The sequence below is a fragment of the Dermacentor variabilis genome, unplaced genomic scaffold (genome assembly GCF_050947875.1).
Source record: "Dermacentor variabilis isolate Ectoservices unplaced genomic scaffold, ASM5094787v1 scaffold_18, whole genome shotgun sequence".
In the NCBI taxonomy this organism is placed as follows: domain Eukaryota; kingdom Metazoa; phylum Arthropoda; class Arachnida; order Ixodida; family Ixodidae; genus Dermacentor; species Dermacentor variabilis.
Window position 1 is genome coordinate 1,199,261 of NW_027460346.1, and position 20,572 is coordinate 1,219,832.

The 20,572-nt window shown below is 42.9% G+C and overlaps 1 protein-coding gene across 9 annotated transcripts in view; it reads right to left on the reverse strand.

The window, feature by feature from the left end:
• LOC142568303 (uncharacterized) overlaps window positions 1-20,572 on the reverse strand; it is a 101,777-nt gene that overhangs the window by 50,164 nt on the left and 31,041 nt on the right. For 7 of the 9 annotated variants that reach the window (XM_075678296.1, XM_075678294.1, XM_075678297.1 and 4 more), the window contains 3 exons: window positions 14,238-14,255; window positions 8,620-8,701; window positions 4,776-4,861 (listed from right to left, as the gene is read on the reverse strand). In XM_075678296.1, the coding sequence (XP_075534411.1) occupies window positions 4,776-4,861; window positions 8,620-8,701; window positions 14,238-14,255 (186 nt within the window). The remainder of the gene's footprint in view (window positions 1-4,775; window positions 4,862-8,619; window positions 8,702-14,237; window positions 14,256-20,572) is intronic. The other 2 variants (XM_075678291.1, XM_075678293.1) reach the window with 1 other exon arrangement.

Below are 20,572 nucleotides of genomic sequence, written 5' to 3' on the forward strand. Positions count from 1 at the left end.
TAGACGAAGATGAAAACAGACTGGAAGGTGAAGCGGCAATAAATTACATCCGAAAAATAACAGCCGAATCTTTCCAAGCCAATGCAAGGTTGTATTTGAAGAAAAAAAGAGCATGAAAGAGACCCAAGTGGAAAAGCAGCTGGTGCTGACAAATTTCAACTGGAAGAAAGCGGAAAAGAAAATTCCTAAGCATACAGCCACGGGGCTAGACAAGGTTCCCGTTAGGCTGATTAATGAACTAGGACCAAAAAGTACGGAAGCTTTGGTGAAAGCAGTGGAAAAAACTTTAAAAGATAGACAAATACCAGACAGTTGGCAACAAAGTAGAATAAATTTAATTTATAAAGGTAAGGGGGAGAAAGATAGAATTCACTCGTATAGACCGTTGACCATTACATCAGTAATACACAGGGTAGCAATGCAGGCAATCAAATTAAAGCTTCAAGCATGGGCAGAGAATAATGGCATTTTAGGAGAACTTCAGAATGGCTTCAGGCATTTAGATGATAACTTACTTATTCAGTGTATTGAAATATCAAAAGCAGAAAGCAGACCATTATATGTGGCCTCTTTAGACATTACAGGAGCCTATGACAACATAGACCGCAACTTTTTGTGGGATATTCTGGAAGGGGAAGGCTTAGGTGACAATTGTCTACAGCTTTTGAGAGAGATTTACCTAGAAAATACCATTTGCGTTGAATGGGAAGGGATGAGGAGCGAGGAGAAAGTTCATATCAACAAGGGACTGAGGCAGGGGTTTCCTTTATCCCCGCTGCTGTTTATGATGTACATGGTGAGGATGGAGAGGGCGCAAGAAGGAAGTAATATCGGGTTTAATATCTCATACAAACAGGCGGTTATAGTAGTTGAGCAGCAGCTCCCAGGTTTATTTTATGCGGACGAAATTGTGTTGCTAGCTAACAAGCAAAGAGATTTGCAACGTCTGGCTAATATCTGTGGACAGGAAGCCAATAATTTAGGTTTGAAATTTAGTTTTACAAAATCAGGTGTTATGGTATTCAATGAAAACAGTGAACAGACAGTGGAGATACAGCGCCAGGAAATACCTCGGGTAACAGAATATAAATATCTTGGTATATGGATATAAGGCAATAGATATATAGAAACACAGGAAAAAACAATAACAGTGAAGGGTAAGAGAAATGCAGCCATAATGAAACACACAGCGCTATGGGGATACAATAGGTACGAGGTCCTCCGTGGTATGTGGAAAGTTATGGTTCCAGGACTTATTTTTGGAAATGCGGTTGTTTGCTTTCAATCAGGGGTAGAATCAGGACTCGACGGGAACCAAAGGTCAGTGGGTTGCCTCACATTGGGCGCTCACGGGAAGACTACAAATGAAGCTGAGCAGCGTGATATGGGCTGGACTAGTTTTGAAGTGAGGGAAGCTCGCAGTAAAATTGAGTATGAAGAACGGCTGAGGAATATGGAAGAAAGTAAATGGGCTGGGAGAGTGTTCAGGTATCTGTACAGGGAAAACATTGATTCACAGTGGAGAAAAAGAACTAGGAAGCTTACCAGCAAGTATGCGGCCTGTAGGGTGGGCAACACAGCACCAAAGAAGGTCAAGCGGAAAGTCAGAGAGGCTGAAATAATCTCATAGGTGGCGGCAATGGAAAAGAAATCTGCCATGAGTAACTACTTAAGAGGAAAAAACGAAATCGGGAAAGAAACAATTTATGATAATTCAAAGGGAAGCTCATTGCTTTTCGAAGAGAGATCACAATGCCTTAGAACATGCACCTATAAAGCGAGATGTAAGAAGGAAGAAGAAGCATGTGCTTGCTGCGGTGAAGCTAGGGAAGCTATGGAGCATGTTTTATTAGAATGTGAAGACGTCTGCCCAGCGGCCGATTTAGGCCCCACTGGCCTCCTTGAAGCCCTTGGGTTCAGTGAGAGCAGTGGAAAGTAAGCATGTCCGCAGTAGGGATTAGTAAGAGGTAACTGGAGGATTGGTGGAATAAAAGTAGGGAAACGACAAAAAAACGGAGACGTACAAAACCACAATTCGCAATAGGGGATAAGAAAATTTGGTGGAGTGAGTTCATAGTGTTTTTTTTTCTTTTTTTATTGTTTAACCTTGGTAGGACATTAGGCAGTATAATAGCAAGAGCTTGGTGGCGCAACCCACTGCCCCGTTCTAAAAGGGACGCTCATAACATCCATTCATCCATCCATCAGTCAATCTATTAGGCCACTCGGTTCTCGTATGGTGAACAGAGACGGTGCATGTGCATGAGTAAATTAAGAGGAAGCTTTAGCTCGGGGGCTCCTATTCAAATACATGGGAAACAAGAAATCATTTTTCTCAGCAATCACTGTACCAAAGTTGATGAGGTTTGTTGCATTTAAAATAAAAAGTTAAAATCTAGTGTCTACTGGTAGATGCAGTTTACAAAACTGTGATATCTGTTCTTGGTGCAGAGCTACAAAATTGTAAACTACATTCATTTATTTTTTTTTGGCCCTACCAATTTTTTAAAATTCGTTTGAAAAATTTCAAGCCATAAACCAAAATTCTGCTTCCAACAGTCACTAGAACTTAACTTCCTCTCTCAGATGCAACGAATCTTATTAAAATCGGCAGTGTGGTTATCTCAGAAAAGCATTTCAGCATTTTACATGCATTTGAATAGGTGGCATCGGAGTTGGGCCAGAGCTAAAGCTTTCTCTTAATTAAGGAACACATGCCATCTCTCATAGCAATGGCACGGCCGCTGGATAAAAAAAGAAAGGTGCGGCCTGCCGCGTGCATCGAGAACGCTGTCATCCGCCGCGGCGCTACCAGTCGGGGTCTGCTGTCCGGGATCGGCATAGAAAATGCGCGAGGAACGCGCTTCGAACGCCGTTGCCCGTGGAAACGGACGCGTCCCGTCCCCGAGAGCTAGCGCCGTTCGGCCCCAGCCAAGCGGCCGTGAATGCAACTACGGCTGTCACGTTCGCTCCCATAGCAGCCCGCCTGACGTGGCAGGCCGCACCTTTTTTTTTTTTTAATCCAGCGGCCGTGGCAGTGGCATTTTTACCTGCGTGATATGTTTCACCGCATAACACCTATTATTGCGGCGAAGCTAACTTCACAGGCAAACATTGCTAAGTGAATCAACTGCATGTTTCAGTATCTTTTTTCTGCCTTTTGTTTATTTTGGCCTGCCAGATAATTTGACCAGTTTTGTCGGTATCGTCAGGATCAAATCAACGTAGTCGACTGTATGGCTATATTCACTGCACTTCATTATAATGGTTGTCCACCTTCGTGGTCAACATTGCCCAATGAGATGGGAGGGTTAGAGTGAGTTACCACTAGGGTAAGCCTAGGCTGATGCAAAAGCATGGAGCATACCACTAAAGGTGATCCCTTGTCCAGTGTTTTGTGCTGTCCCCTTCAAAGACGTTGCCTTACCAACTAGCCTAGGTTAAAAACCTAGTGCACTGCTTTTAAGGGCCGCAGAAAGTTTTCTGTCTTTGTCAGCGAGCTGACTGCTTTCTTTAATGCAGCTGTCAAAGGTAATCCATTTTTGTTGTTGTAGTACACGCAAAAGTAGCAGTGTAACAGGTATTATCAGTGCTTTATGAGTGCGCCGGTGGAGTGCAGCAAGCCTCTGATTTCATGCAACCAACATCACTGTACATTAGTGGATGCTCGTAAACAACAAAAAAAGCTTTTCATTACGCTGGTGTCCAGCAACAAGCGTAGTACGAAATCAGTAAAGTCACCAGAGGCTTGCAGCGCTCCACCAGGGACATTCAAGAAACACTGATAAGACAAGTGATCAAGAACATGAGAATGGAGCTCTTAACTTGAAACAATGCCAGTTCACTTTCCATTTTTATTAATAGCACCAAGTAGCCAATCTTGGCATCCACGGCCGAATCCATGACAAAGGGTGAAAAGAACGGAACACAAAATAAATTGCTATAAAATAGAGTCTAAGGACATAAAATTATACTCAACTGCGTGTGTGCCGCAGTTTGTTGCAGCTGCAGTTTGGACAGCACAGCATGTAACGAAGCGTCCTTCCTCCTTGTACCACAACCCATGCACTCCACTGTTTGCATTTTGTTGAGAACCATATTCAGGTCGTGTTTTGATGAGGGTCATGCATTATTATGCCAGAACAAAACATTTCACGTCTTGTTCTGGCATAATAGTGCACAAACCCTAAACTAAGATGCCGCATTTTGTGCGCACAAATCACAGGAGAGTGCAGGAGTTGGGGGAGTGCAGTGACGGAGTGTGGTGGCAAGCAGCTGCAGTTGAGTATAAGCTAGACCGAATGTGGGCATGGCCATCTATGCAGTTTGGCCTTCAATGCAGTTTGGAACATTGCCAAGTAGGAGTACTCACAGGAGTACTGAACTGCTCCACTAGATGAGTGACTATCATCATTACATGCTGCCAGATTTTGGCCTAATCGATTTGAAATAAGCAGCAAAACTTCGTTATGAACTAAAAGAATGTTTGTTATATTCATTTAAAGGAAATTTTTCTTTCAATAAAACGAGACATTAAATGCCCTGGTCTATGACAATTTGAAGGATAATTACAATTAGTTTTTTTCATTATAGTCAGTACTTCATTATAACCCTTTTCATTATAAAAAGGTTTGACTGTGCATTTTTTTATGTGCGTCCTTCTCCAGGTCCATTGTTGTGTCTATAATTTGCAAATATAACTTGAATATGGCAAAGGCGAATTGAGTGCCCCTTTAATAAGGCTAACAACCAAGGACGTGTTCTTCATAACTTACCTGGCATCCTCCAGCTCCATTTCATCTGTCTTTCCCCACTGGAAGTTGAGTCGTTGCTCCATGCTGTACACTCGGCGCACCGTTGACTGCAATAAATGAGCGACAGTTGAACATTTCAATAAGTGAGCGACAGTTGCACAGTTACTTCTTGTTTAACAAGTTGAGAGATGGGGATATTCAATACACCGCAAGCTAGTCCCACCACGGAGCACAATGCCAGTGGCAAAATATCACATCGGCTCCTGGAGAAGGTGAAATGTGAGCTTCTTTGCAGCAAGGCTTGCTTGCTTGCATTTAATACATTTAAAAATTAAAGGAACACTTAAACATCAACACAATGAAAAACAGCACCAGGAAGAAATCTTCTTTCATAACAGCGGAATTGTGCAGCCTGAAGGTGAATGCAATAAAGCTGCATCCAGCATACTCTAAAATTACTTTGTTGCTATCACTGCCATTTTCTGGTCTCACACACTTTTCTCGTGATTCAGCAGTTCAGTTGAGATCCAGCAACGTCAAGAGGGGCACACTCTGCCTTTCAGACAACTCGGTCTTGGAACACATGTTCTTACCCACTTATTGCATCAAGCAGAACTTCTGCTACAGCGTTAAAGTCTTCTACTTTGGCATCTTCACTCACTGGCACTTCTGCACAGTTGAGAAAAAAAAAAAACACCACGCTAGCTGCAACACCCCTAACCACCGCACACAAAGAAACGGTGCAGACCGGCGTTGCACGCACATACGTCGCCGCAGGCATGGAGAGAGAATGGGCAAACGGCAGCCAGTGCCAGCGACAAGGAACACGCGCTGAAGCTGCGACCACTGTGACTGCGAGGAGCGTGTGGAGTGGAGGACAAGAGCATGTGACAAAAACCGGTATGCCCGCTGCGTTGCAGTGAAGCACGTCTTCTCCTCTGCACATGCGTGTTTCAGCGGTTCGCAGGGCGTACCGTGGACTGATTTTCGTGCTAGCAGTACTACGGGTCGGGCGCTTCGTCTATAAATAATCACCACTGACCGAATGGTCGTCATTTCGTCGGGTTTGCGATGAAATGGGGATTGGAAATTGCCGCATAGCACCCCAAATCTTCGAATTAACCGGGTTGGCCTAGGCCGCCGGTTCGAATTATCCGGTCAAATTTACATTGGAAAATACAGGACCGCAGAAAACCTTCGAATTATCCGGGATTTCGAATTAACTGAGTTTGAATTAACGAGGTTTTACTGTATTACACGGTACTATGACCACTTTGATGGGGAGAAAAAGATTGCAAAAACAGAACACTGCACAATACTGCTCAAAGTTCAGATTTTTTTTCTCAGTATCTGTGAAGCACGGTTTTAAAATTTTGCCAGCCTGTTGTCATCAAATTCATTGAAATTTGAGGCAAATATCTTTGCCCCTAGGCTGCACTAAAAATTGACGATAAGTGCTCACGCTTAGGCCTATTGTTATATTTGCGGTATTTTAAAAATCTTTTTAAAAGAAAAGGCCATCCTTGATTTTCTTTATTATTTCCCAAATTAAGTCTATTAACTTGAACTAACGTAATCTAAAAAAAAAAATGTCTCATCATTTTTTTTTTTGAAGTAAACAAAGAGAAATATGACCGAATAAACGTTATTGCTGCTTTGACATATGGAGTCCACGCGTACTCATGGTTGCAGGTTCCTTTCTTCTGCGATATGAAAATGCACCAGGATGGTCCAGAACGTGAGAATTGACAAAACAGAAAATTTTTGGGGTGAGAACATTCAGCGCAACCTTGGGCAGGAATCACAAAACCTGTGCCTGGGTGCAGCGACAGAACGGTGGGCAATTGTTACATAATTCGAGTTCTTGCTCTCGATATCAGGCCTTTAAGAGCATGTCTTGCGTGCAGTTCATTAGAAACAGAATGGAAAAGATGTGAGAGCAATGTTTTTGACTGTCTGAACGATGTGTGAATGACCTAGCGCTTCAATTTTTTTTCATGAAGATGCATTTTTTTCTCGCAATACTAAGATTGATTTCATCTTTCTTGGCACTCAGACAGCAAAATATATTTTTTAATAAAAATTATAAATGGTCAACAGACATGCCCGGCTAAACTTATCTCAACACACCAAACACGAAACCTTCTGAAGAGGCTCTTTGTACTTCAGCAATGTGAAAAGACTGACAAGCTCATCAACCAGCCGCAATTTTCACTGCCACAAGTAGAAGTTGAAAGATATGTACATGATGAAATTTTGGACCTAAAAGAAGATTAATGTGAGTGGTGGTGTAAGCATGGCGCCCACTGTTGGCTTGGCATGCGAAGAGATACCTGCCGATACTAGACACTAGTGTGTCCAGCGAGAGGCCTTCTGGTGTCTGTTTTTTGGTGTCTTTTTTCACAATCCCATGAAGTGTAACCTTGTACTTTTGTAACTACTGCTGAGAGATATTGCAATTTCAAGCAGATATCAGCATTCGACATATATTGAAGAGTAAGTATGCCAAATTTCGTTAGTATAGGACAAATGTAAGTGCACAAGGTTATTTTCATGCGATTGTGGAAAAAATTATGTTGAAGTATACTAATCTGTTTTGCAGATTTCCACGAATTATACATACAGTTTGGACAACAGCACTTTGCAGTCTACGAAGAGCTAAATAAGCTATAGCATGATGCTTTTTGTGAAAATTTAATACACAAGGAAGTGCCTACAAAGATTACTACATTTTGCAGTTGTGTAGGACATAACTAAAAAAATATAGCAGCTACACAAAAAGTAATGACATATTTGAAATCTACATAAACAACTGTATGAGTGGCAGTATTTTCAAATCTCTAGTACAAATAATAAATGCATACACACAGCTTGGTACACCAGTTGCTAACTAGACCATAAATATGATCGCTTGGTGCAAACAAGGAATGACAGAAGGGAACAAGGGGAGCGTCCCTCCTTGTTTGCGCCAAGCGATCATATTTATGGTCAACTCAGCAATATGAACCGACTAGCCCAGCAACATGTATTTTTGGTACACGAGTGCTTTCACATTGCGGCCCCAGTGGAACGTGGCTGCCCCTGCTGGGAATTTAACCAAAATCGCAGACGTTAAATGTCCATTCCTGTACTGTATGGACAGTCATGTTATAAGCATGCAAATACAGTTCTGGTACAAGCAAAGCAGAATCAGTACACATCGTCTCTGCTTACGATACGTGCACTCTTAACCACAAGAAAGATTTTAGAAAACAGCAGACCTGGACAAAAACGACACAGATCTGCAAAATGGCACGAGATTCTCGAATATGCACACACGTGCACTCAAACCCAGCTGCAGGTAGTTATAACCCAAATGAAGTCTCTTCAGGCAAACAAGCCTGCACTAGTTTGCTAGCACTAGCCTGCACTAGCCTTTTGCACTCGCCTGCACTAATGCAAAAGTATCGATTATAAAAGAAAGAAAATGCCATCCACCTGACTGTACCACGAAGCTAAAACAAGAAACCCATACCAGTGGATGACAACCCATCCGCATGTGCTTCCTCTGTAGCTTCGTCTACAGCCAGGTGGTTGACAATTTTTTCCATTCTGTGAACCGACCTCCACCACTTTGCGGGCTTCCGCATAACTGACTTGCAAAAGTAGCGATTAGTGTGGAATGCTAAAATTTGTACCCCAACTAGCAGTGCCCAAAAAATGTCTTAAAGATACCCCATGGGTAAACAAACAACCACGGAAAGATGCATACAAGAAAGAGGAAATGGAAAACACGTCTTTCTCACCCTATTTTTCAGAGAATGCATGCACACCAACTTGCCCAGAAGACAGCGTTATCCGTGGATTTACAATAAAGCCCACACACCTTGAGTGCAACTGGCTGTCGCCTGGAGGGTCTCGATTGCTTGGCACTGGACGGTGTTGGCCACTCGTCATCATCACTGCCTCTGCAAGTGAAATTTTTGGGTTGAACGTAAACTTTCGCACTGAATAAAAATTGAAAATGGTAGGCGACCCTAACCTTTGACTTAGGTGTCTCTTGGTGGCACTTGCACCTCAGCATTTGTGTTCTTTAGGTTAACTTTAGGCGAACGCAACGCACAAACCGAACTCAGAGGCAACTGTTTTGCTTTAATTAGCCAGCTAAATATCATGCCACTTTCTTGTGTATGACGTCATTAGTGACACCATTACTTCCACTTTCTAATTCCGGGTTTCCAGGAATTTCGCCAAAGTCATGCTCCATGTGGTGGGTCTCTAAAGTATACGATTCTGTGTTTGGTGTGTGGTAATCAGTGATTTTTAATTAATTCTAATTATTCCAGACACTTCAGTAATTTAACTTGTAACTAAACTTATGCTCCGATATCATATCTCTAATGAAACCCTTGAATTTCGTACTGTACTATTTTTTCTACTTTTTTTCTGATTTATTTTGAATTTCATCCCCAGTCGTCTCAGTGATTTCTAATTATTTCTAATTATTCCAGACACTTCAGTAACTCAGCTCATAACTAAACTTATGCTCTGATGTCATATCTATAATGAAACCCATGAACCTTGTACTGCACTATTTTTCTTTTATTTTTTTCTGATTTAATTTGAATTTTTTCCACGGTTGTCTCTGCAGGTGAACCAGAAGTGCTGCGCAAGAAACAAGAGTATCACTCTATGCACGCGCCCCTAAAAAATTTTAATCTAGGGTTTTAGGCGCGAAAACCACGATATGATTACAAGGCACACTGCAGTGGGGTACTCTAAATTACTTCCGACACCTGGGTCCTTTAGTGCGCACCTAAACACAATGAATAGAAAACGGACTAGTTTTTATTCCAAAATTTTCTGATGAACTGGCCACCCCTTCCCCACGGAACAAAGTTTCAAGAAGTGGGCTGGCTCCAAAAGAGTGACATGGATGACAGGGAAAGCTTGAATGTAAAAGTAAGGTGAGGGCTAGTGGCGGCCTGAAAGGGAGGAGGGGGGGGGGAAGGAGTGTCATGGGGGTCATCCCTTATCTCGTGCACAGAACACTGTGGCCCACTCATGGTGCACCTCTACCTAATTACAGATTGTGTTAAACGTAACTGCTGAGGGGGGATCAGCACTAAATTCCTCCCATTGATAAAGATTGGACGAATGCGTGCATAAAACTTGGGGCATTGCTGCTCCCCCCCAGGCCTTCGTGTTGTCAAAGAGCTTCTCATTCCTGGTACTTGACAGAATTGTCGACCACACTGTGTGGATGAAAAGCATTCCGAAAATATTGCGACTTGCTTGCCTAGGAAAAGCATAAGTACCCCCCCACCATTTTTCTTCCTTTATTTTTCTTTCCCTTGTCTCTCGCTTTCATTATGTTAATAAACTTAAGAAGAGCTTGCGGTTAGGACAGCTTGTACATACTGATCAGAATGAAAACAGGGCAAAAAATGGGACATGAAAGAAAGACTTACCGAATGCTGATTTGCGCACGGTAAAATATATATCAAGAACAGGGGTGCTGGGAGAGGGAAGCTGAGAAACAGCCCAATAAACAGGTGGGAGTGCAGGTAGGCAAATGGTCTCTGTCTATGCAGAACAGAAATATGCAGAACAGTCTATGCAGAACAGAAATATAGCAATGTTAGGGGCTGCCGCGCCATTCAACAACCTGGTGAATGTTGAGTGTGAGAGTGACTAACAGAAAATAATTTTAAGGGGAGTGAGATGATGGATACGAGAAGGGGGGGGGGGAGCACACATAAAAGGCGTGAAAATGAAGTTGGCGGATAATTATGGACATAGGGAGAGTGTCTTGTCACTGCCCGATTGCTCAACACCAGACGGCCGTGGCCAGTCGCCTAGCTGAGGCTCACCTACCCCGTCATAACACATGCTGCTTGCTGTGGAGAGCCCATTCCAACTAAACATTTCGGCAATTTTCAGAATATGCGGATATCAGGAGACATGACACTTTCAAATCTCTCGGAGCTATCGCCCTTATTTTACTTTGAACTACGGATGCCACAATTTTCACAAAGGCTTCTAAACAGGAAGCAGCTGCTGCTTCGGACTGTCTGCTTCATCAATTCCTGAGTGTGATCAAATAACAATATGCGTCATGTGATGACTACAATATCATGATCGCAAGTGACTTCCAAACATCTCTTCAAACAAGTCGGAGAGCAGGTCACCGAAAATGAGTGAAACTTGCATCATATGATACTATCAAAGTTTTGTACTTTGATAGTATCAAATCTAGATTAAATTACTCTAGATTAAATCTAGAGTAATATAGCATGCCCACAACGCCGAAAGCGCAATTGAGTGATAGGCGACTTGCAAAATAGTGCCTGCCCTCTTCCGTACGTAGCCGTGGCCGTACCACTCACTAGAAGACCAGGCTGTAAAACAATGGTTATCTCCACTGTTAACTGGGCTGCGACAAGTCTGGCCTGCAAACAAGAAGGCACATGATAGTGCGCTTTATTTGTTTTCGTTTGGCCCCGTTTTTAGCGCTGTTCGTTTTTCGAAGTCATGTACCAGCTAGGTCATCAACATACATAATATAAATGGATCATTTCATAAATGAAATTCCAGTCTTTTTTAATATCATCATTTTTAAAAATAGCACGAGTTTGACAGCATAATCTGATATGCGAAGTGGCTGCATGCCTTAAAAAAGTTAAATTAAATTATGGGGTTTTACGTGCCAAAACCACTTTCTGAGTATGAGGCACACCGTAGTGGAGGACTCCGGAAATTTCGACCACCTGGGGTTCTTTAACGTGCACCTAAATCTAAGTACACGGGTGTTTTTGCATTTCGCCCCCATCGAAATGCGGCCGCCGTGGCCGGGATTCGATTCCGCGACCTGGTGCTCAGCAGCCCAACACCATAACCACTAAGCGACCACGGCGGGTTGCATGCCTTAGCAATGAAAAACTTTTGTCAGAAGTTAAGCAAAGTGTTGTTTCAGCAATGCAAAAACGTGCATCCTCGTTGTTAAAGCATTCTTGTCAAGGGACTGCTAGGAATTTGTCTTTGCGTGGTGTACAACCTCCATATATATACATGGTGAGAGGGAGAGGTGGAGTGGGAGGAGTGGTAGTTGTTGGTGCCCAGCTAGCTCCTTTCCATTGCTCAAAATGTAAAAATTCCCCTACCAACACTAAAACAAGGCCTCCCTATAGCGCATGATGGGGAGAGAAGACCAGTCCCAATACACAGTTTGGCACCAGCCCTGGCCACAGTGTGGTCTGTGGACATGTGATGACGGGTAATGATGGCTACAAATTAGAATAATTAGAAGGTGGTATGCTGCTACCTTGGGCCGTTAATATGAAAGCTTTCCAAATGCATTAGCAAACAGCAAAAAGAGTTGGCCAGATGCAATAAACATAACCCAAGCACATTTTATGCAACTATGGGGAAAAGAAAGAAGACATTCATATTAACAGCCCATTATAGTATTTTTGAAATGCCAGAGCTTGCCGACCTGAAGTAAGATGGTCTACATATGCAGTTGCACGCTATCCTTTACTTTCAATAAGTGCTCACTATGACTTAAAGGGCCCCTGAAACGGTTCGGACAAATTTTGTAGACGCGTAGGGTACAGCTTAAGTAGAACATTCGCACCACAATTTAAGTGAAGCGTTACGTATTAATGGAGCTACAAGCGATTAGAAGTTACCCTCCTCCCCAGCCACGCTTTTCCTCCTCAACTCGTTCGCCGAGCGAGCGGGGCTAAGCTCCGCCTTCACTGGTCCCGCGTCACGATGCGACGTCACATCGTCCACTTCCGGTTGTTTTGGAGCCCGCCCGCGCGAAACCTCTCCGCTAGCCGCTTGGCTGTCGACCCCAAGCGAGAGCTATCGAAGCAGCGTGCGTTGCGAGCATTCTGTCGTAGCGCCGAACGTGTCTGGTATTCCGTTAACCACAGGCAAGCTGGTCATTTCGGCAAATGACTGGAGGCATAAACTCAAGCTGATGAAGGAACTTTGGCGTAGACGTACGTGAGCGGCCTGATCGGTCTGCACGGTCCAGACACTTGTTAGCGCAGCGCTTAACCAGCCAAACAAAGCGCTAATATTGCTCTAACCAAGTGTAAAACATTTTAAACATTTATAAAAACAACGTGTTGATGATTACACTCCTGCGAAAAATACGCACCAGCAGCAAAGAAGAATACGCTTCGTTGCTGCTACTGTGTATGGTTGAGCTCTATGCCACCAGGTGGCTGCACCATGCAGACCATTCACATTTGCCCTTCAGCTCATCTCGGCTCATCCCGTTACGGCACAGTCAAGCGGCCAGACTCTGTCCCCTTGCGCTTGCGTTCGCCCTAATACCGGACTCGCGAAACGCTATTGCGTTAGTAATCTTCCGATGTAAAGTGACGGCCACAAACGCGCAAATCCTGGCGCCGATTGGATAGCGGCAGTCCGATGCGCAGCAGCCAGTTCGCTCGTACGCTGCCTTGCAGAGGGACACGATGTCGCAGCTTGACATATTGCCAGTCAATACGTTTGCAGTCCACAAGGCAACAAAGTCGAATCATAGTGCTCGCGAAAAGACTGAGACCAACTCTGACCGCGGAGCTCTCGTCAAAATGGAGTACGTTGTAACACAAGCAGACGACACTTGCTGTGTGCCGGAAGTGCCTAAGTGTACTGAAACATTGTTCTTGTGCATTCTCTTTATGCTACTTTCTTTTTATAAAAACAAATTAACTAGCATTCCAACTATTACGAAGATCATTTGTTTACCATAAAGTTGGAAAAATTATCGATCACGCGCCCTGGTCAGCCAATCGGATAGCTCGCCCCACTGACGTCATATGGGTGATTTCGGTCATATGGGTAGGGGCGGCTTAAAATTCCGCCGAGCAGTGCGCTGCAATCGGCAGCGATGTGAATTTTTAAAAGCTTATAATAAATTACACACTTTACGCAGAGCACTTAGAGGTGTCAAATAATGATCAGAAGGACCTACTCTAACGACTCAGTACGTTTGTAGAAAATCGTCAAAAGCGTTTCAGGGTCCCTTTAAGTGCTGCCAAATGTGCTAGTGCTGTTGAAAAATTGGCTAAATTTTGCTTTTCCCATAGTCTACAAGCAATATACGACTTGCATAACACGCTGACAAACTAACTTGCAAAAAGAAGGACAAATTTAACAATACATCTTATTACACTGTGGTTGATACGTTTAAACCATTGACAAACCTGTCGTGGTTGCAGTGCCTTCAAGCATACACATTTATGAACAAAAATCGAAGCAGCATCCGTGCACAGCTTCAGTTGTATATGGTCAGGTGTAGTATTTGACTTCAGAGGCTACTGCGAGTATTTAGCAGTTGTCACAGCACCCTTCAGTAGGCACGAGACAAAAAAGAAAAAAATGGAAAGATATATGATACACCCCCCTTCCTATATTAAATCATTAACCTACACCAAAATACCGTTATATTAACTTTCAAAATGCATGCTGAGCAAACATACTTACTCTGTGGTCCACCAATCTCTGCAAAATCAAACGAGAAATTTGTCTATAGTTGAACACTACTGCACCATAATTTTGGCAGACATCCTTACAACAGAATTGCCTATCTTAACTCAGTTACCCATAGGAGTTAGTGCAGAAAAAAAAGCTTCTACAATAATGAACATGTCTTAATTTGCCATTTCACCCAGCAAAGGTTCTAGAAGCAAAATAAAATTTGGCAACTGGTCTAAATAAAAACTGCCAAAAGCAGCTTCTAAAGGCTTTGCAAGACATGAAATGTGAATGCCCGGATCTTGTCCCAGTGCCTAGCATGGTATAGGGACACAAGTGCCTCCTTTCCGGCCTGCAGCAAGAAGCCAGGATGGCCATGAGGTGTAAAAGTGTGCATCCCGGGGCTAGCTAGCTCACGAGAGGGAGAAAACAGCGTGTAATAAGTGACAAGAAAAGACCTGACGCAACACAAACACTGACAAATCATTTACTAACTAGGCTGTGAAATAAATATGTTGGGAAAATATGTGAGCTACACTAGTGACGTTAGGTGACCAATAATGAAGAAAAAAAGGATAGATAGGATGGGGTAAGCGCAAGGACATGCTTCTGTTGGCACACCACAGGCATTGTCAAATCAAGAAAGTAGCATCACAATACTAAGGCCTGCTTAGATACCCAATCATCCGTTAATCCGATAGTAATTATAGGGACACTCCAAGCGAATTTCCGCCGTTGCCGTGATAATCTGTACATAGTCCAAGCATGGTAAGATCCTAGTGCACTTTGCAGTGCCATCGCAAGCATGAGAAGGTGAGTCGAGAAGGATGGTGGATTTATGGAAGCTTTCTTCCTGCTCGCCCAGTGTTGTGTGCAGAAGGGGAAGGGGGATAGCACACTCTAAGGGGATGGAAGGGAGGCAGGTGAGTGGGCTATAGCCTGGCCATACTGTGCGTAGCATGGCTGAGAGTGGCCATGCGTGCTTTATCATGTCGGTGGTAATCGGTGGTGGGTACAAAGGGCTGAGATGGCATGTGGCTTCGTGCGCACTGTGTTCTCGCACCTATTGTTGGAGGTCACGTAGTCTCAAGTTTCAAAGACACGCTGAAACTAAGGGCGTTCACGTTTCGCTCGCCACCGTGGCCACTCTTCATCACGCCAGCATTCTGACAGCGACTGCCCGCGGCCAGTGAGCGAGATCTGTTCAGGTTTGCCCGTGCGGGCATGACACCATGCTTGTTAATTTAGTTAGTATGCAAATGATTACTGCAATTTATACCGCTGATAAAGCTTCAAACAACTGTCTAATTATTTTCTATCACAATTGATGCTTCACCTTTTGGGCAAAACTGCAACTGATTTAGTTAGGCTAATAAAGGGCATTCTCATGTGCCTGCTGCCCTTCACAAAAGTTGCATATGCATAAAAAAAAAACATGCATAAGCGTCCTCAAACTGCTTAAAGCACAGCACATTTGCTCAAGTCTGGTGCGCAACTACAAGTTTTGCAGTGGGTAGCCATTACACTAGTGTACCACTCACTTAACTGGTCTTGCATAGGGTAGATTGATATCTACCGGTCGACCTATCCTATGTAACAGTGGTAAAACAACAACGGCACCTCAAAGACCACACATACTAAGCACCCCACAAAAGGTCTGGCATGAACTTTGTAAACTGCGCTGTGCTGGCATCTTCATGTTTCACTCTGCAACATATATGCCCAAGCCAATTAAGGGCTGTCAAAAACAAAACACATGGCTCGCTGTGTGTTTGCAGGCATTTTATTTTAACTCATCATATGCAAACATTTGCTGGCAAGATGTGAAGGTATAGTACCTTTAGATCTCCTGCTCTTAGCAAAATCCCTTGAGGCTCTTTGCAAGTTTTGTTACTAAGGAAATGCCTGACAACAGTCAAGGACATGAGGCATTCTTTTGCAAGGTATTCTCTGCTTAGTATTCATTGCAGTACTTTCACCCAATGTGCAAAGCAATGGCAATGACAAGTAGCTTGCAATACACAGTGCTTCACACAGCACTGCAGTGTTGTCTAAACAATCGGCCCATTACTGTCAGTCTGGCTTTGTATGTAGCCTGCCTATCCCATATGATGTACTTTATCCCAGGCACATACCTGACGAGAGAAGGTGGTGTCATTGAAGCCTGGTTTGTGGGCTGGCCATGGGCTTACAGTTAAGCTCAAACCTTGATTGAATTGTGTAATCTAAGAGCAGAACACCACTCTGTGCACAGGTTCAGCCCATGTGCTGAATCACGGCCACACATATTGCACAGCAACCTGCTTCCTACTTCCGATTTTGTAGGATCAACGCATTATACAAAGCAGAGTGAAAAGGGCAAACTAGCACTGTCTCTTTCCTTCACCTAAGCACTGGTCCTGAAAAAATCTCAATTATGCTACACCAACCACAAACAATATTGATGCTGCTTCCTACATTTCACGTTGGCACAACTATCTTTGTTGCTGAAGTTCATCTGTCATTTTTGCCAGGAAAAGCAGAAAATGGGAAGCATTCACATAAATGGCAAGCCTTTCCTCTACTGAATGCACCTTTCAGTCAGTATTTGCTCCTGGGAGCTCATAACTCCATGGCAGGCTTTTGTATTAAAATTGCTGAATCACATACTGGATCTCTAAAGGGGCACTGAAACTTTCTGAGCATGGTAGAAAAACATTCTTGATTTGAAGACAATGGCTGCCATGAATGTGCAAGCAAAATATTTTGCTGCATGCAGCTGGGAGCCTACAATCTCGTGCAGTTCTCCTGAGGCTTTTGAGGCCCCAGATCTATTTTTAATGGCATTACAGTTAGTGCGACGGCTCACAGATGCGAGCCATTGGCCATGAATTACTTGTGCGATAAAGCTCACGCAGGATTGCCAACCCTACAAGATCTTCTAGGAAACAGAATAGGCAGTTGTAAATGCCTCTCATTCATCCTGTTACTGCTCTTTTGTCACTCCAGGGCAATTTGGTCAGACGTCAACCTTGAAAGGTTACCATAAGTGCACTGTGGAAAGAAGAAAAAGCAAGACAGGAGCAATGGGCAGAACACTGCTATCGGCGTCGTTCCAGCTAAAAATTACCAGTGAGTTGAGGGGGAATGAGGAAAGTAAACACTGCGTTCCCTGGGATGTTCTACAAAGAGCATATTCAAGTGTCTTTGCACACTTTATAGAAACCCTGAACTTTTTGAGGTTCTTTTGTACTCTGTTTGCATTACTTTGTACACCTGGGCAATAGAAGTTATATTCATAAAAAAAAAATGTGAATATATATTAACTGAAAGCCATCACACCTGCTCCAGCCTGTTTCTCAGACTTCAAAGAAAATGTTTCAGTGCCACCTTTAAGAGCTATGGCTTACTGCTACAGCAATAGCGAGAATGTAGCTGGAGAAAGACTAACAGCCAAGCTGCTACAGCAAAGGAACTCGAACTGCTTCTAAGCAGTAATAGCAAACAGCTGTAGCAAATGCCACCATACAAGTTTGAAACCATAACATAGGGCCGCACACAGGAGTTTGTAATTTTGCTTGAAAGCCTGGAAAAATGGCAAAAATAACTACATTGTAGTTATCTTTGACATTTCCAGAGTCAGTATAGCACAATGACCTGCAGGCAGAACACATCCTTTGGGGATGATTATCTAAGACTCAACATTATTGTGCTTAGCATTCAAGTGGTGGTGCATATGTCGTTTGAGGAAGGGAAATCCATTATTGTGGAGATATTATTAATTTTGTTATCAAACTATGGAGTGTAATTTGTCTGTCTGGGCACATACCCAATGACTCAAGTTTATTTATTTATTTATTTATTCAATTATAAATAAATAAAGTTGCCTACTAGGTCAGACAGCAGCCAGCGGCAAGTTGTCTATCAGGGCACATACCCAGTGACCTAGTGTGTCAGCCCGGCAAGAGAGCAGCCAGCCCATACCCAGTGACCCAAGCTGATAGACAACTTGGGTCATTGGGAAGAGCAGCGTAAAGAGGACACACACACACACACACACACACACACACACACACACACACACACACACACACACACACACACACACACACACACGCACGCACGCACGCACACGCACACACACACGCACACACGCATGCACGCGCGCACACACAAAGTTGCTGAAGTAGGCTATGAATGCTAATCACATTAACACTTTCAGGTGCCAATTAGTACTGTTGATTGAAAACTGACTTTCACCACATCTGTTACATCTTCAGCATTATAAAAAGCACAGAGCTGCAAAATAAATTAAGAATGCTCAATTCTTTCGTGAGTTTTGTCAAGTTTACAGAATGTGGAGTCTATGCGACAACTCACAACAGGAACATCAGATATGATAACATCAACTATTTCATGTCTAGCAGGCTTGAAGAGCACGTGTGAAGCCACTTGAAAATTATGCCTGGCGCAACATACTGTGAAAAGCAATGAAAGAAGTTAACCCATCGTAGCATACAACCACATAACTCACATCAAGCTAAAATACTGATCTGTCTACCTGCCTACTCATTTTACCAAAAGATTTTTCACATTGTATACAAACTTGCAGAACAATTCCAATCAGTAGTGTTTCAAGATGTATTCGACACATTTTAAATGTCATTACTTTCACCGGTGTTTTTTCTGTTGATGCATTATCTTGGTGCACAGATTTGTGTACACAGAGCCTAAAAGGGTCAAAAAACTATTTTCTGCTTATCACTACTTTCCTTTTACTGAAGCTTCACAAGATTACATGTTTCAGCCAGCATTCTTCAGCAATACCTCTGGGATTTTTGCTTGCCTGGTTCATCCAGCAAAAACACTGTTTTATGTGCACCTTGCCATCGTAAAAGCAAGCTACTTCGGAAATGTGGACTGGTTTCACTGCTTGTCAGTGAGTAAATGACTGAGTGAACCAGGCAAGCAATTATTTCAAGTTAAAAAATTAATTCTTGAGTCTTATCTGTCAAAACCCTAAACCGATGACAAGGCATGCTGCAGTGGGGGGTTCCGCATTAATTTTGACCATCTGGGGTTCTTTAATGTGTATCTCAATTTAAGTTTCAGTTTATTGGTGCAATTGAAATTTTGTATTGAAAAAGCAACTTTAGGAGGTCCCATAGTCAAAGACTGGGGAGGGACCTCCAACAATAAATACATAGAAAAAGTACACTTAATGCGGTTAACAGCAGAATCAATCCTATGAAACAAAAAGTATTAACAAAAAAAATGTCAAGTCCTGGTAATAACAATGAAATATAAACACAAAAGGCAGATCCTGGGAATAATATTTCATATAGAGAAGCGTAAAATAAACAAAACAATCACTTTCCCAACAAGTGGTGACGAACTTTCATTTTAAATAAATGAATGGAAGGAGATGATTTAATGGAGGGCAGTAGTGAATTCCATATTGATGTTGCCAAAAAAATCGCAGTAAGTTTGCCGTAGTTAGTCCTTGGTTTCGGTAGCAGGTAGTTATTATGGTTTGAAAATCGAGTGCCAGTGAAATGTAGGGTTTGGTCTTTTGTTATCAACGAAATTGGTAATTCTCCTTGACAAAATTTGGACATCAGGACACCAAGAGAACCTTTATTCAAATCCACTACTGACAAAATATTATATATGCGGAGTAACGGCAAGGCACTAGATGAAAAATGGCTGTAAGTGATTATTCTCAAAGCTTGGTTTTGTGTGTGCTACAGGGGCACCAAGCAAGTTACATAGGTATTGCCCCAAGAAGTAATACAGTACATAAATCCAAGTACATAAGCGTTTTTGATTTTTGTCCCCATCAAAAATGAGGTTGCTGTGGCGAAGAATCAAACCCACAACCTCGTGCTGAGCAGTGCAACGCCATAACCACTGAGCTACCACGGCAGGTCGCAAGGAAAGCAAACCGACCATGACATTGTCAAAATAACAAATATGAAAGCTAAGTTGCTTAAGCATGAAGCTTGAACTTCACCATTTGATTTTGTTAAGCAATTTTCCTAATAATGAGTGTCTGGACGGATAAAGTGAGTTCCTATCATTGAAAGAAAGAGAGAAATGAAAAAAAAAATGGTTACAACTGTGTAACGCGAATGTTTAAGCATTAGCTGTGGTGTGGGCCAGGTATTTATGCATCTCAAGCTCACCCAATCACTTTAGGATTTGAAGGTCATGCTTCTCCCAAGACATTTAAGTACTGCATAAAGACCATTTTGGTTTAAACTACTATGCTCCTCTCCGATGCTAGAGTGCTTGCTGACTTTGCAAGCATACACTGGAGCAGACGGGCGCGTTGCGCCGAGCGAGTCACCGCTGTTGGCACTCCC